At 34.5% G+C, this 15,297-nt stretch overlaps 1 protein-coding gene across 2 annotated transcripts in view; it reads left to right on the top strand.

Annotated features, from left to right (window-relative positions):
• LOC136040658 (hyaluronan mediated motility receptor-like) overlaps window positions 1–8,778 on the top strand; it is a 92,948-nt gene extending 84,170 nt beyond the window's left edge. For both annotated transcript variants that reach the window (XM_065724941.1, XM_065724942.1), the window contains one exon: window positions 4,784–8,778. In XM_065724941.1, the coding sequence (XP_065581013.1) occupies window positions 4,784–4,918 (135 nt within the window). In that variant the 3' untranslated portion in view covers window positions 4,919–8,778. The remainder of the gene's footprint in view (window positions 1–4,783) is intronic.
• The last annotated feature ends 6,519 nt before the right edge of the window (window positions 8,779–15,297 follow it).

Here is a 15,297-nt window from a genome sequence, read left to right as displayed (position 1 = left end):
TACCCTCCCCCAAAAACTATCCCCATTGGAGAATTTTCCTTTCCCTACAGAAATTCCCCATTTCCCCCTGAACGATTTCGGCTCTTCATTAGAAGGGAAATTGAAATTTCTGCTTTACTGTCTAAGTCAGAGTCAATCGTATAGCTTGCCTGTAGTGAAGACCCATAAGGGTCCAAAGTATTAATATATGATTATTATGTTTTTCCCGGAGGAACTTCATGTGGAAGTGGTGGTCGAATAAATTTTTTAGGGGGCTCCGTCAGTTGGAAATTTAAAGTTTAACGGCCCTTGTATTTAGCAGTTGTTTTTGAAGGATGTTCAGATAAATACAGAATTGGTTTTAAAGCAGGGAAAAAGGAAGGTCTGAGATCCTCAGGGCCACATCCAGGACTTTTATTGGGGGGAGAAGGCTTCGGAACAGACACAATCATCTGAATCGGAATCTGCATTTGAAGGAGATGAGCAGATTTGCCAGCAGATCCGGTTGAAGATGGTCTTAATGACTGAATGTTCTGCTATCATGATTTAGTGCTTAGTTAATCGGAGTCATCAAAGTGTTATAAACCACTTTTTACTTGTATTCGGTGCTTTTATAGATAAATGAAAAATAACATGTATACGATACGAGAAATGTGGCTGAATGGGGCTTTTTAAACATGCAAGGCTGTTACGGTCACATTTCTTAGGTTTGAATTGGTAAAATGATTTTACTCCAAAATAATTTTGTTGTTTTTTTACAACATAGGTGTCCGAAATCAGGCACTGTCCAGGTGCTGAGGTATTACCCTAGGCACGAGATTACCAAAGGGATAAATTAGACTGTTAATCTAAATTGATGAAACCTTAGATGAAGGAGCATTACCTTTTTTAAGCCCAGGAAAATCAGAATCATCAAAATATTTCATTAAAAGCTGAAAGTGATCCTTCAAAAGAAATGTTAAACTGGTTTTGTATATACAGGGTGACTCTAGATCACCAATTTTACCGTGTATTTCGTATGGAGTACAGTATTTCACCCTATTTTTTTTTAGCAATTTTACCTTATTTTACCAATTTTATCAATTTTACTTACCGAGTTTTTGTTTTACGGATATGTTACAACACTAACTATAATAGTGCCAAAATTGCACTTTAATGCTACACGTGGCAACCCTGATCATATGCTACAGTGCTACACATAATGAAGTAGCGCTAAAATAGCACTCTTGTGCTACAAGTGGCAACCTTGTACTGCTTAGAACCGCGTATGGGGGTCCTTTTCAGAATTGTTTTTCTTTTTTTCCCATATTATATGATATATATGCTTGTGTAAGTTACCACTTAACTATTTAAAACAATCAAAATTCATTTTACTGTCTTTTGTACCTAACACTCAAAAAGGTTTAGGCCTAAGACCTAACTGAAGGTTATCAGCTAATCTGAATTAATTTATAGTATTTTATTGCATTTGGTTAAGTTTTTTCTCGAGAACGGAATATATGATAAAAAAAAGTATCTTATGACAAACAAGAAAAAAAAAGAATGAATAATAAAGTAAAATAGCCGGGAAAATGAGGGTAATATCAGCCAGTGGACAGAAAAGAAGCGAAAATGACAAAAGCAGATTTTTTTTTTTGCATTTTACCTCAACGAAATCATCTTCAGTGCATCAAAAAAAGAATCCATGGAAAAAAAGTGCATGGAACACCGCAAGAACATAAATGCCTTACAGAAGGGGATATGGCAGGTGAAAAAAAAAATACTGTAGAGGATACTACCTTCAATATAGCTAGTGAATTTCATTCACACATGTACACATTTTTCAAGAGAATTTACGCAAACTACATTTTTCCAAGCAAAATTCATTTTTTAAAAGTCAATTGAAAAAAAAATACACACCGCCAAGACCGTATCCAGGATTTTCTTAGGGAAGGGAGGTTATTTTCTCAAGGAGGGGGGGGGGGAATATTTGAAACGAATAATTTTTTTATATGCAATTTTTTACTCCAAAAGTACATTTGGTAATACCAAAATCCCCTCCCCGGCTCCACAGAAAATGTTTGACTTCGACAAGACAAATGAAAGATATTTTTGCGAAAATGTTCCTGCTAAGTACAAATAAAAAAACAAGTTTCTTTTTAACTGAAAGTAAGGAGCAACATTATAACTTAAAACGAACAGAAATTATTTCGTATATGAAAGGGGCTGCTTCCTCATCAACGCCCCGCTCTTTGCACTAAAGTTTGACTCTTCCTCTCAACTCTTCTTTTTAAAACAGTAAAAAACTTCAGCGTAAAGAGCGGGACGTTGATGAGGAAGCAGCCTTTTTCGCATACGAAGTAATTTCTGTTTTCACTAAAGTAATTCGAAGTAATTTCACTAGAACTTTTCATTTCCGTTAGAATGAACCCTCTTGCAACATTCTAGGACAAGAGGGTCGATACGATCACCCCTCCAGAAAGAAAAACAAAAAACAAACAAACAAACAAATAAACACGCATCCGTGATCTGCCTTCTGGCAAAAAATACAAAATTCCACATTTTTGTAGATACCAGCTTGAAAATTCTACAATAGGGCTCTCTTCTACGCTGAATCTGATGGTGTGATTTTTGTTAAGATTCTATGACTTTTGGGGGGTGTTTCCCACTACTGTCTAAAATAAGGCATATTTTCTCAGGCTCGTAACTTTCGATGGGTAAGTCTAAACTTGATGAAACTTATATATTTAAAATCAGCATTAAAACGCGATTCTTTTGATATGGCTATTGGTAGAAAAATTCCATTTTTTAGGGTTTTGGTTACTATTGAGGAAGGTCGCTCCTTACTACAGTTCGTTACCACGGACTGTTTGATATCAACAAAAACACCAAGGAAATCTATACAAACACATTCCAAAACCACCCCTCCCCCTGAACCCTTTTAACCCCAAGGATATTGTTAGATGTTTCGAAATTATGAAGTTTTTTATAAACTCTTTTATATACGGAGCTGGAAGTTAGTATTCTTTTGCACTGAAAGATTTCTTAGCGAAAACGTTCCCTCTAACTATTTAATCTAAAATACAAAGGACATCTATACAAACACACTTTGTCCCCCTTGGACCCTCTTAACCGCAGGACTGTTTGGCGCTAAAACAATAATTTTCGCAAAATTTTCTTTTGTTTTTTAAAAATTACGATTTTCGTTCTAAACTCTCTGATCTATGGAACTGGAAGTTAGTATTCTTCTGCACAAATATCAAAAATAGCGCGCGCATCTTAGTTGCGTTAAAATCATTTAGTTTTCAGTGTTATTAGCCTCTTTGTTTTTTAATATAGTGTTGATAAGGAGCTTGAACGAGATGTGATCTTAAGTTGGGCTGGGGTCAAAGGTTTTCAAATTAGCTTGAGTCACCTGTTTTTGTCAGCTTAGAAAGTGTATCTTTTGCCATTTGTATTTGTTTGTGGAACTGGAAATTAGTTTTTATTATTTTGCACCGTTTTTCAAAAGGCGCACGCGCAGCTTCTTGGTAGCGTAAAATAATTCACTTTTCAGTGTTAGCCTCTTTGTTTTTCAATATCTCTATAGTGTTGATATGGAGCTTGAACGAGATGTGATCTTAAGTGGGGTTGGAGTCAAATGTTTTCAAATTAGCTTGAGTCACCTGTTTTTATCAGCCTAGAAAATGTATCTTTTGCCATTTGTATTTGTTTGTGGAACTGGAAATTAGTTTTATTATTTTGCACCGTTTTTCAAAAGGCGCACGCGCAGCTTCTTGGTAGCGTAAAATAATTCACTTTTCAGTGTTAGCCTCTTTGTTTTTCAATATCTCTATAGTGTTGATATGGAGCTTGAACGAGATGTGATCTTAAGTGGGGTTGGAGTCAAATGTTTTCAAATTAGCTTGAGTCACCTGTTTTTATCAGCCTAGAAAATGTATCTTTTGCCATTTGTATTTTGTTTGTGGAACTGGAAATTAGTTTTTATTATTTTGCACCGTTTTTCAAAAGGCGCACGCGCATCTTCTTGGTTGCGTAAAATAGTTCACTTTTCAGTGTTAGCCTCTTTGTTTTTCAATATCTCTATAGTGTTGATATGGAGCTTGAACGAGATGTGATCTTAAGTGGGGTTGGGGTCAAATGTTTTCAAATTAGCTTGAGTCACCTGTTTTTGTCAGCTTAGAAAATGTATCTTTTGCCATTTGTATTTTGTTTGTGGAACTGGAAATTAGTTTTTATTATTTTGCACCGTTTCTCAAAAGGCGCACGCGCATCTTCTTGGTTGCGTAAAATAGTTCACTTTTCAGTGTTAGCCTCTTTGTTTTTCAATATCTCTATAGTGTTGATATGGAGCTTGAACGAGATGTGATCTTAAGTGGGGTTGGAGTCAAATGTTTTCAAATTAGCTTGAGTCACCTGTTTTTATCAGCCTAGAAAATGTATCTTTTGCCATTTGTATTTTGTTTGTGGAACTGGAAATTAGTTTTTATTATTTTGCACCGTTTCTCAAAAGGCGCACGCGCATCTTCTTGGTTGCGTAAAATAGTTCACTTTTCAGTGTTAGCCTCTTTGTTTTTCAATATCTCCATAGTGTTGATACGGAGCTTGAACGAGATGTGATCTTAAGTGGGGTTGGGGTCAAATGTTTTCAAATTAGCTTGAGTCACCTGTTTTTGTCAGCTTAGAAAATGTATCTTTTGCCATTTGTATTTGTTTGTGGAACTGGAGATTAGTTTTTATTATTTTGCACCGTTTCTCAAAAGGCCCACGCGCATCTTCTTGATCGCGTTAAACATCAGTTTTCAATATTAGCTGTTTATTTTAGGATCTGCATGGTGTTAAAATGGAGCTTGAAAAAGAAAAACTAATGAGAAAACGTGCTGAGGAGTCATATGGAGAGCTAAGAGGAGAGAGTCGCAAGTTGCAGAGTCAAAAGCTAGCTGCCAAAACACCCAGATAATGTGCTATTGGATTATGAACTTATTGAGTAATTCAGAAGCTACATCCAGCTCCTTTTTTTCTTTTTTATTTATTTCTTAGATAAAGTAATTGACTTTATCTTTGCTTTTTTTGTTGATGAAATAACTACCTAAGACTAAAAGGTAACACCCCAAGAATGTAATTTTTTTTTTTTTTTTTTATAAGTCAAGTATGATAACTTGCAAAATTAGGAAACGTAAAAAACGACAGACGAAACTGTACAGAAAATGCAATAAATTATAGGATAAATAATAACACCCTTGAAATTACTTCGGGGGGGAGAGGTACTTGCACTGTTTCTTTTCTTAAAAATACTATTTTTTTGCGAGATGGTTTGTATAATTATCACTGTATCCTCTTTGATGAGATGTTGAAATTTATATGGATTAATTAGTTTAAATTATGATGAAATCTTTTTCATGATAAAATATTCAGAAATCAGAAATTAAAGCTAAATATTTATGTGGTTTTAATCAGATTTCAGAGGGGTGATACCGTATAAAAGAAAAGTCTTAACTTACTATATACGAATTCTTTGTGACCCTGGGTATCTTAGATTTTCTTTTGTGGAGGGAAAATTGCCCCTTAATATTTGTAAAGAGTGTGGTTGATTTTTTCTGATTTGATGTTAGCTGTAAAACTTCGGCAAGATTTTTTTTTTTTTTCAGGCTAGTTTCGTTATTTATAAATCGTCCAAAAAATAAAAAGATGTAAAAACGTTATTGCAAAATGAAAAAAAAATTAGTAGCAAATTATGATTTATCCTCTCATTATGATTTTATATTGTTATCATGAAAATTAAAAGCACAGCGACAGGAGCAGTAGAAAAACGACATTGTTTGTAAAAAAACGCAAACAAAAATTGAAAAAATGCTGTGATTATTTTTTTGTGTGTTCTTTTTACGAATTTGTATCGTCTCCTGGTGATCGTATCTTTCCCGGTCGTATCTTAATTTTTGATTAAATGTTAAAAATACAAAAATTATAAGGACTGCAGTATTTTTTTTTGGTGGTTTCGAACAAGAAAGCGTATCTTTCAGGCTGCCAAAAGAGTGTATCTGCAATTTCTCGGGAACTGTTAAGGGTGTTGAAACTTTCAGGGAATGTTGAACGAGTGTTTAACAATATCTAAAGACACTATGTGAATCCAAGAGGTCGAAAGGGTGCATATGCAATATGTCCGGAACTACTAAGGGTATTGAATTGAAGCATTGAGGGAGCGTTGAGGGAAATGTTGAATTAATCGAAAGACACAATAACATGGCACAATAACATTTTTTTTCAAAGAAAAAAAATATTTACAAGTTTATGTTCTTTTCAAAATGCCTTAATTGCGATCCAAATTTCTAAGGTAATTGTCAAACCGCTTACTAGGCTAATTTGAAGGGGAGAATATACCAAATAATTTATGCTCATTTACACTCTAATCGTTCAAATCCACATTACCCTACTCACTCTTGATTTGACACCCCCAAATTGTGTTTTTGTCTATCACAGAAAAAGTTACAACTATATATTAAAGTCTTTTGCCCTATTTTAGTTTCCTAAAGAGAATAATACAAATTCCTTACTAATTTACAATTCCTTGTAAAAAGGATTGGTCCTTAATCACGTTCACAAAATCTGGAACTGATTTTTAATTATACTGTATAATTCATGCCAGGTAACATGCTCGCTTTTGAATTACTACAGCTGAGAGGTTTTTCGTGTACCAGAATTTGTTATTTTCTTTTACTTTAGCTACTTTTTTTTTGTGGTTGGCAAGCAAAGACGCAAGAACAGTGCAAACACGAAATAACGATCAATCTCCAAGGGTTATTTTTAAGCAATCTGAAAGTGTTATTTCAGAGGGTTATTTTAAAACAATCTCCAAGGGCTACGTTTAAGCAATCTTCAGAGGTTACTTCTTTGTGGGTAGAATAACCTTAAAACATAAGATCTTTTTTATTAACATTCGGGATTCTCAAATCAAGAACACGATCGCCAAATTCAGTTTCTATTAATAATCTGATTGTACATTTTGATTTCCAATCCGCTAGTCGGACTATCGTTCGGATTTTAAGACTGACTATCCTGTTTAAACCTTGGGCTATGAATTTTGAATCGTTAGATCGTAATAAAAAATCAAAAGTTTTAAACATGTATATATTTTGTGTTACTCTAGGATCTGGATGTCTTTCTAATAGAGTATAGGGCTAAATTCTTTACAGTATTTTTTTTCTAATTTTGTCTTCAGTATCTTCTTTCATTTTCATTTAAAAATCCCAAGGATGTCTCAGGTCTGATTTTCTTGTGGGTGGGGGAGAAGATAAGTTAGAAATATAAAAATGGCTAATTTTTCAAATAAATTTCTTAAATTTTAGATTGTATCAGATTAACGACGCTTCTTGACTACTAAGGTCCCTGCGTCGGCCCTGCAGTGCATTGCTGCAGCATGATTCGATCCCTGGGTCCCGTATTACCAAGCTAAGGTCAAACCCACTGCGCCACCACAGGAATTCTTAAATTTTAGAATAAAAAGCGTGCTAACTTTTCAAATATTGCGCAAAATTTGAGTTCTTAGACTAGGCATTAATCACTTAATTTGAAAACCGTAGTGGAATTTTGACTACTATGAAAAATAAACGTAGTCTTAAAAATATTAATAAAATTCAATTCGATTCTTCTCGTAGGTTTTTGTTGACTTAGTAACTTAAACTGGTCGTGCTTTGTTAATTTTGTTGCAGTTTTTCGTCGGTTGTATTCATGCTTAGTAGAATTCCTAGTTGGTTGATCTTTTTTTTTATCTTTATCAAAAATTTTTATCAAAATTTTAGTCTATAAAAGTAAAGGTTTGCATTTGAATTACCAAGGACGTCAAAAGTGTTGCCCTTCTCCACCCATCTTGAATCTATTCATACCTGATAAACCATGATTTATCTAAATTTATTGCCAGTTAATTCAATTTTTAGGACAGTATTACATTTGGTCAGTGTTGCCACGTTGAACCGAGAAAGTTAATAAGCAGAACTAGATAGTTAAATTTGACCTAGCTTTTCTCCTCTAAAAAATTCGAATATCTACAATGTGTAGATTCCCAAAGATGAGTACATCTTCAAAGATAAGCCACAGCTTCTTAGGCCCTTTGGAGCCTGCTGCTCCAAAAATCTGAAAATAATGTTTTTTTTTTATTAAAAGTTGATTTTCGATTATTTTTTGTTCTAGTTTCTTAAAGCATAGATGGTTGTATAAATCTCTACTTAACCAATTCTAAGAATCAAATTTTTATTTTCACCGTTCTTGGTATTGCACCGTATTATGGTAATTCATGGTGATACACTGTAGAAGCTGATTCTTACAATTTTTGAACCCCTAATTTCTTCAATATCTATGACACCGTTTTTGCAAAACAGGTTGCATATGGAAAGGGTCTTATTGTCGTTAATGCAGTTAATAATTTCGAAAAAATGAAGCTATTAGTTGGTTCAAGAGACATTGAAAGGGATATCTGTAGATGGTGAAAAGGAAATTGTGAATATTAGCCCTTGAAACTTTAAAATTCCATATATTTTTGGATTACACAGATAAAAAAACGGAGTATAAGATGACCATTTGTAGGGGAATTCAGTAGAGTTTAAGACAAATGAGTTGTGTCGTGCTGTAATCAGATCTTAGCTAAATGGTATTTAATTAGAAATAGTGTTGAAGAAATATTCGAAATTCAGTGGAAGTATTGAGCCATAATGGAGACGGCGAACTATTAACATATTTTACTTTGTTTTTCTATACTATCTGTGTGTGCTTTTCTTATTTTTGTTGTTTTTCTTGTAAGAATAAATAAGTGCTATATAATCATTCAAATCTTGTTACTCCTGCTATTAAGGGGATTTGGGTGAACATTTTACTATATATTGAAACTGTGTAAAACTAAATCGAAGCTCACTACGCCTACACAGATTCACAAGAGAACCTATTAGAATTGTTTCAGAAACGATGGATGGTATTAAGTTGAAATTTTCTTTGTGTTTTGAAGGGAATTTCAAGAAACCAACCAGTTGCTGTGTGAATTCTGCTACTTATACAACTATTGCTACAACGCAAGCTAAGAGTATTAAGGTGAAGCTTTTAAGAAATATTTAGCCTGATATTGATCTAAATCAAAACAATGAGTATGTGGATTTTAAAAAGGCAACAAAGCAATATCTCAAGAACAGCTAATATTATTAAGGTAGACCTTTAAGGGTATGTTTTGACGGTTTTGAACAAGCCAGGAGGCACTATGTGTATGCTATTAATGCCACCTCTACAGATACTATAACTAATGAGACTGTGGGTGTTAAGGTGAAATATTTAGGGGAATATCAATTAAACGAACAAACTATTTGCACGCAGGTTTTTGATAGGGCATATAAGCAATAGAATTGGCAGTGGCACTCTATAATAGCTAGCAATATCACTGAAGTTTTTAAGGGAGCTAATTTGATTCAAGATAAAAATTTCTAGTGATCCTTTTAAGTAACAAAAGATTGGAGGGCAAACAGCCTTTCTTCGATGCCCATTCATTTTTCAAACATATCCAGTCAAAATTTTAAGACAATCCATTTTGTTTAGCATAATGAAACAGTTCAGCAGCTATGTCACTAGGGATTTATGGTATATCAACCCCCACAATTATGCAATTGTCCCATCATGCTTAAAAACTAATATGCTCTTTCAAAACTAAATCAAAAGGCACTATATGTATGGCTGCCAGGAAGAAACCTCAGCAATATATCAAGAACGGTTGGGTGTATTAAGCGAAAACGTTTGGGGCTACAACTATATGGTCAATGTTGATATTACCTGAACAATTGTTTTAGATCATGAATTGTTAAAAGATGCATTTTGACTTTTTGAACATCTTTTATCTCTTGCAAAATTACCGCAAACTCACCGTTATGGAGTAATTATATATTTGCACATTAGGGGGGGGGGGTAAAACATAGCATATATTAAAGACAGCAATGGTTAGTTTATGTATTTAATATATGCTATGCTTTACCCCACCCCCCTGATGTGCAAATATATAGCTTGAATTTGTTTCTAAACTATTACAGATTCGCGATTTCAAATATCCGATCAACGAAAACGGAAATGCTTGCAATTCTATATGTGTAAATACAGTATATTTGGGCCGGAATAACTCCATAACGGTGAGTTTGCGGTAGTTTTGCAAAAGAGAAAAGATGTTCCAAAAGTCAAAATGCATCTATTAACAATGGTTTTGTGACCCAAAACAATTGTTCAGGTAATATCAACATTAACCCAACTATACTACTTCTGCTCTTACTATTTAAATGAATCAAACGACTGAGAGCGTACCCAGGTTGCTAAAGAGCATAGATATGAATTTTATGGAGTGATATAATGTTTTATTTTTCTGGTCAACTTGAGGAGGCGTAAACTTAAATTTAACAATACTATTGTAAGTTATGCCTTGGGGGTATATATGGTTCGTGTAAAAAGCGCTGTCGTAGAAACTTCAAAAAGTGCTTTTTCGATTGAAAATTGATAAGGCTAGTGCCTTTTTGATAGTCGAAAGTGATCGGAGGGTGAATGCCCCCCTCTCACGCAAATCATTTTCCCAACGTAATTGAAAGGTCCTCAAATTATGTCTTTGAGGATGACAAGAGCCCTCAGGACAAGGGTTGTAAGTTATGCCCTTGGAATATATAAGGTTTTTATAGAAAGCGTTGTCGTAGAAACTTCAAAAGGGGGTCATTCGACTGGAAATTGATAGGACTAGTGCCCTTATTATTAGTCGAGAGATCGGAGGACAAATCCCCCCCCAACCCATCATTTCCCCAGACACTTCCAATCAAAATTTTGAGAGAGCCATTTTGTTCAACGTAGTTGATAGGTCTGGAAGTTATGTCTTTGAGGATGACAGGATAGGGTTTTAAATCATGCCCTATGGGCATATAAGGTTTTTATGGAATAGTTGGTCATATAAACTTCAGAAGGGGTTAAATTGATTTGAAATTTGAAGTTATAGCGCCTTTTTTAAGACTCAAAAGTGATTTGAGAGCAACCAACCACCCCCCCCCCCCAGCCCCATGCTAATTTCCCCAAAGACATCCAATCACGATTTGGAGATAATAATTTTGTTCCTTGTAGTTGAAGGGTCCGGAAATTATGTCTTTGAGGAAGACACCCCCACCCCTACCGCTGTCAGGGTAAGGGTTGTAAAATATGCCTCGGAGACACATAAGGTTTTTTATAGAAAGGGTGGTCGTATATACTTTGGAGGGAACTCATTGGATTGGTAACCAGAATTTCTAGTCCTTTTTTTAAGAGTCAAAGTAACCAGAAAGGAGCTACTCCCCCCCCCCACAGCACGTCATTTTTTCCCGAAATACATCGAATAAAAATTTTGAGACAGTTATTTCATCTAGAATAGTCCAAAGATCATATAATAAGACTTTGGGATTGATACATACCACAAGATCCTGGGAGCGATGATTGTAAGTTATGGCAAAGGGTATTTAAGCTTTTTTATTAATAGGATGGTTGTTTGACTTTAGAAGAGGCTTAGTTTGTTGAAAATTGTAATTTCTAGTTCGTTTTGAAGCGTCAAAAGTCATGGAGGGCATTTATCCCCCACCCTCCCTGCAACCCCTCTTTTCAAAAAAACACATCTGACTGAAATTATGAGATAGCGATTATGTTCAAAATAGTCCAAAGAACATAAAATAGTGCCTCTAGGGTTGATACAACCTCTCAATGCCCTGGGGATAGGATTAAATTACGCCATGAGGGAATATGAGGTTTTTGTGGAATGGGTGGTAATATAAATTTCAAATGGGGCTTATTTGATTTGAAATTCAAATTTGTTGTGCCCTTTTTAACAGTCGAGGTGTTTTGAGAGCAATCAGCCCCCTCCTCCCTCCACGATCATCATTTCTCTTAACACCTCCAATTGGAATTTGGAATAACAATTGAGTTCGTCATAGTTGACGGGATCAGAAATTATGTCTTGAGGAAAAATCATGGCTTGGGGTCATATAAGGTTCTTTTAGAAAGGGTGGTCGTATATACTTTGCATTCGACTCATTGGATTGGTAATCAGAACTTGTAATGCCCTTTTTAAAAGTCAAAGTGATCAGGGCGTAGTAGCCCCCCCCCCACACACGCACGAACACCTCGTGTTTTCCCGAGATGCATCCAATAAATGTTTTGAGACAGTCCTTTTATTCAAAATAGTCCAAAAATCATATAACAAAGTTTTATGGTTGATACAAACCACCAGAGCCTAAGGGCAAGGATTGTCAGTTATGTCACGGGGGTATTTAAGGTTCTTATTGAAGGGATATTTTTACAAACTTTAGAGGTGGCTTATTTGGTTAAAATTGAAATTTCTAGTTCCCTCTTAAGAGTCAATAGTGATGGAGGTCAACTAACCCCCCCCCCTCCACTACCCTGTTTTTCACCTAACGTATCTGAGTGAAATTACGCGATGACAATTTTGTTTAAAATAGTTCAAAGAACATATAACAATGTCTCCTGGGTTGACACAACCCCCCCCCCCAGAGCCCTGGAGCATGGGCTTCAAGTTATGCCCTGGGGGCATATAAAGGTTTTATGGAATGAGTGGCCGTATTAAATTCAGACAAGTCCCATTTGATTTTAAATTGGATTATATAGTCCCCTTTTTATGAGTCAAAGTGATTTGAGAGAAGCCACCCTCCCCTCGCCTATCATTTCCCAAAACAAACATTCAAACAAGATTTTGAGATATGGATTTTTTCAACACTGTTAAAAGTTTCAGTAATTATGCGTTTGCAGATGTCAACCCCCCTCCCCCCCCCCACGAGACTTCAGAGCAAGGGCTGCAAGTTATTCAATTTGTTCATTGTTTACGTATAGTATATGGTATTGAGAAAAGGTATCAATCTTTGACATCTACCTTTCCAAAATACGAAGGTGCTTAAGATGAGTCTTTCAGGGAATGTTAAACTAAATCATAACATATTATGTGTGTATATGGGTTGTCAAAGGGTATAACTCAAGAATGACTGAGTATATTAACTTGGAATTTTCAGGAATTGATAAGAGAGATGATTAATTGACCAAAAAGGTTATATTCGCACGTTACTAATACTACAGCTAATGTCACTAAAACTACTACTTTTAGGGGAAATTTGAATTCAATCAAAGCATACTATGTGAATATAGATTGCTGATATGGGCGTATCAGCAACATTTTCGGAACGGCTTATCATGTCAAGAGGAAACTTCAGGGGCATCATGAGTGGGATGTTCATTTGACTAAAAGGCGAAGTTAGACCTTTCAAGGTAACTTGAGACAAATTTTGAACTAGCCAGAAAACGCTATGTGTATACTTTTGATGCCACTTCTACGGTTACTGTAACTAATGACACTAAGGGCATGTTGTTGAAACGCTTAGGGTGAGTTTCAATCAAACGGAAAAACTATACGCATGCAAGTATTGAAAAGGTTATACAAACAATATCATAGGAAGCACAGCTCTTTCATAGCTAATAATATCATTGATATTTTAAAGGAGCTAATTTGATTGGAAATTCAAAGTTCTAGTACCCTTTTTAAGAGTCAAAAGTGATGGGAAGGCAATCAACCTTCCTCTTTGCTCATAATTTTCTAAGCACTTTCAAACAAAATTTAAGATAGCCATTTTGTTCAGCATAGCTGAACGACCCTGTAACTGTATCTCTAGGGCTATTGCGTAGGTCAAACCCCCATAGTTATGTAATTTGCCCATTATGTTTAAAAAGAAATGTTGATATATTCAAATAAAATAAATGTTATATAAAATAAATGTATATAAAGTAAATGTTAAAATTAAATCAAAAAGCACTGTGTGTATGCTGATTGTCAATAAGACATCTCAGCACAATCCCTAACTATATGTCAGGAACAGCTTAGAGTATTAATTTGAAACGAGGAGAAAAAAAGATGAGTGGGGCGAACGCCCCCTATGCCTTCCCTAGGCCAGAACATAATTTGCACTTTGCTGAAAAAATTAATTTAATTTTTTATTTTTATAACTTTAATAAATCAAATAATATTACTATTTTACGGAATAAATATCAGCATATGTATATTAGACTGACAATGTGCGTTCATTTATATTTTTTTTAGTGAAGTTCAAGTTATGTTAAGACCTTGGGAAGGCATAGTGGTTTTGAGCCTTACTCATGTTAACTAAACCAAAAGAGTGTAAGTGTATCCAAGCTGTCGAAGAGTATGGATCGATTTTTTCTGAATGGTAAGTTTTTTTTTAAGTAAATTAGAACAGATATAAAACTAAATTAAACGCTACTATTTTTGTCCAGATTTTTCAAAGGGTGTATGTTGATAAAAATTGTTGAAAAATTTCGCCAGCATACAAATAGTAGGCCAAACTATAAATTCCTAAAGAAAAACCAAAAAGATTTAAACTATTAAAATTCTTTTTCCTGAAATATAAAATAAGCAAATATAAAATGTCAATATAAGATGAATAGAAATTAATTAAAAGATTTTCCACAAAATATTTTTTCATAGAAAAATAAAGAATTCCGTTAAGCCAAAAATAAGCAAAAGTAAAATAAAAAAAGATAAACAGAAATTAATTAAAACATTTTCCACAAAATAATTTTTTTATAGAAAAGTAAAGAATTCCGTTAAGCCAAAAATAAGCAAAGGCAAAATCAAATAATTTACTAAGTGTAGAACTACCACAAATCAGCGTCGATAAATAATTGAAACCCAAAACGAACAGAAATTATAATAAATGACCGAGTCAAACTCAAAACGATTAGAAATTAACATGAGAAGGAATCGAAACCCCCTATGCCTTCCCAAGGCCAGAACATAATTTTCACTTATCTGGAAAAAAAAACAAATGATGAAATTGGATTGTCAGTTTAATATACACACACTATTATTGATTCCCTAAAATCTTAAAAATAATAAATCTATATTGTTTTCAGTTGTGATTCAATTCCCCTTTCCCGTTCAAAAATCCCCGAGAATTTCACCTTCATACCCTTAGTCGGATTGTAAGGGTAGTCATAGTAGTAATAGTAGCATTTGTAGTAGCATTAATTGTAGTAGCACTGCTACACTAGTTCTAGTAGCAGCAGTAGCATTCACGTATTGCCTTTTCGTCAGTCGAACATCCCTTTCGTCAGATCTTGGGAAGTTCTAACTTAATGCAATCAGTAATTTCTATAGCACTGCCAATACGTCCTTTTGATAGCCCATACACTCAAATACTTCTTGAAATTTTCAACTTAATGCTCTTAGCCTTACAAGAATTGGCAATAGAGGTGGTAGTCGAAGTAGTTTTATTAGTAGTAAATTTAGCAGGGGTAGCA

Source organism: Artemia franciscana, chromosome 21 (assembly GCF_032884065.1).
Source record: "Artemia franciscana chromosome 21, ASM3288406v1, whole genome shotgun sequence".
Lineage (NCBI taxonomy): Eukaryota > Metazoa > Arthropoda > Branchiopoda > Anostraca > Artemiidae > Artemia > Artemia franciscana.
Note: the sequence above shows the minus strand (reverse complement) of the source record. Positions and strands in the feature narration are given on the sequence as shown.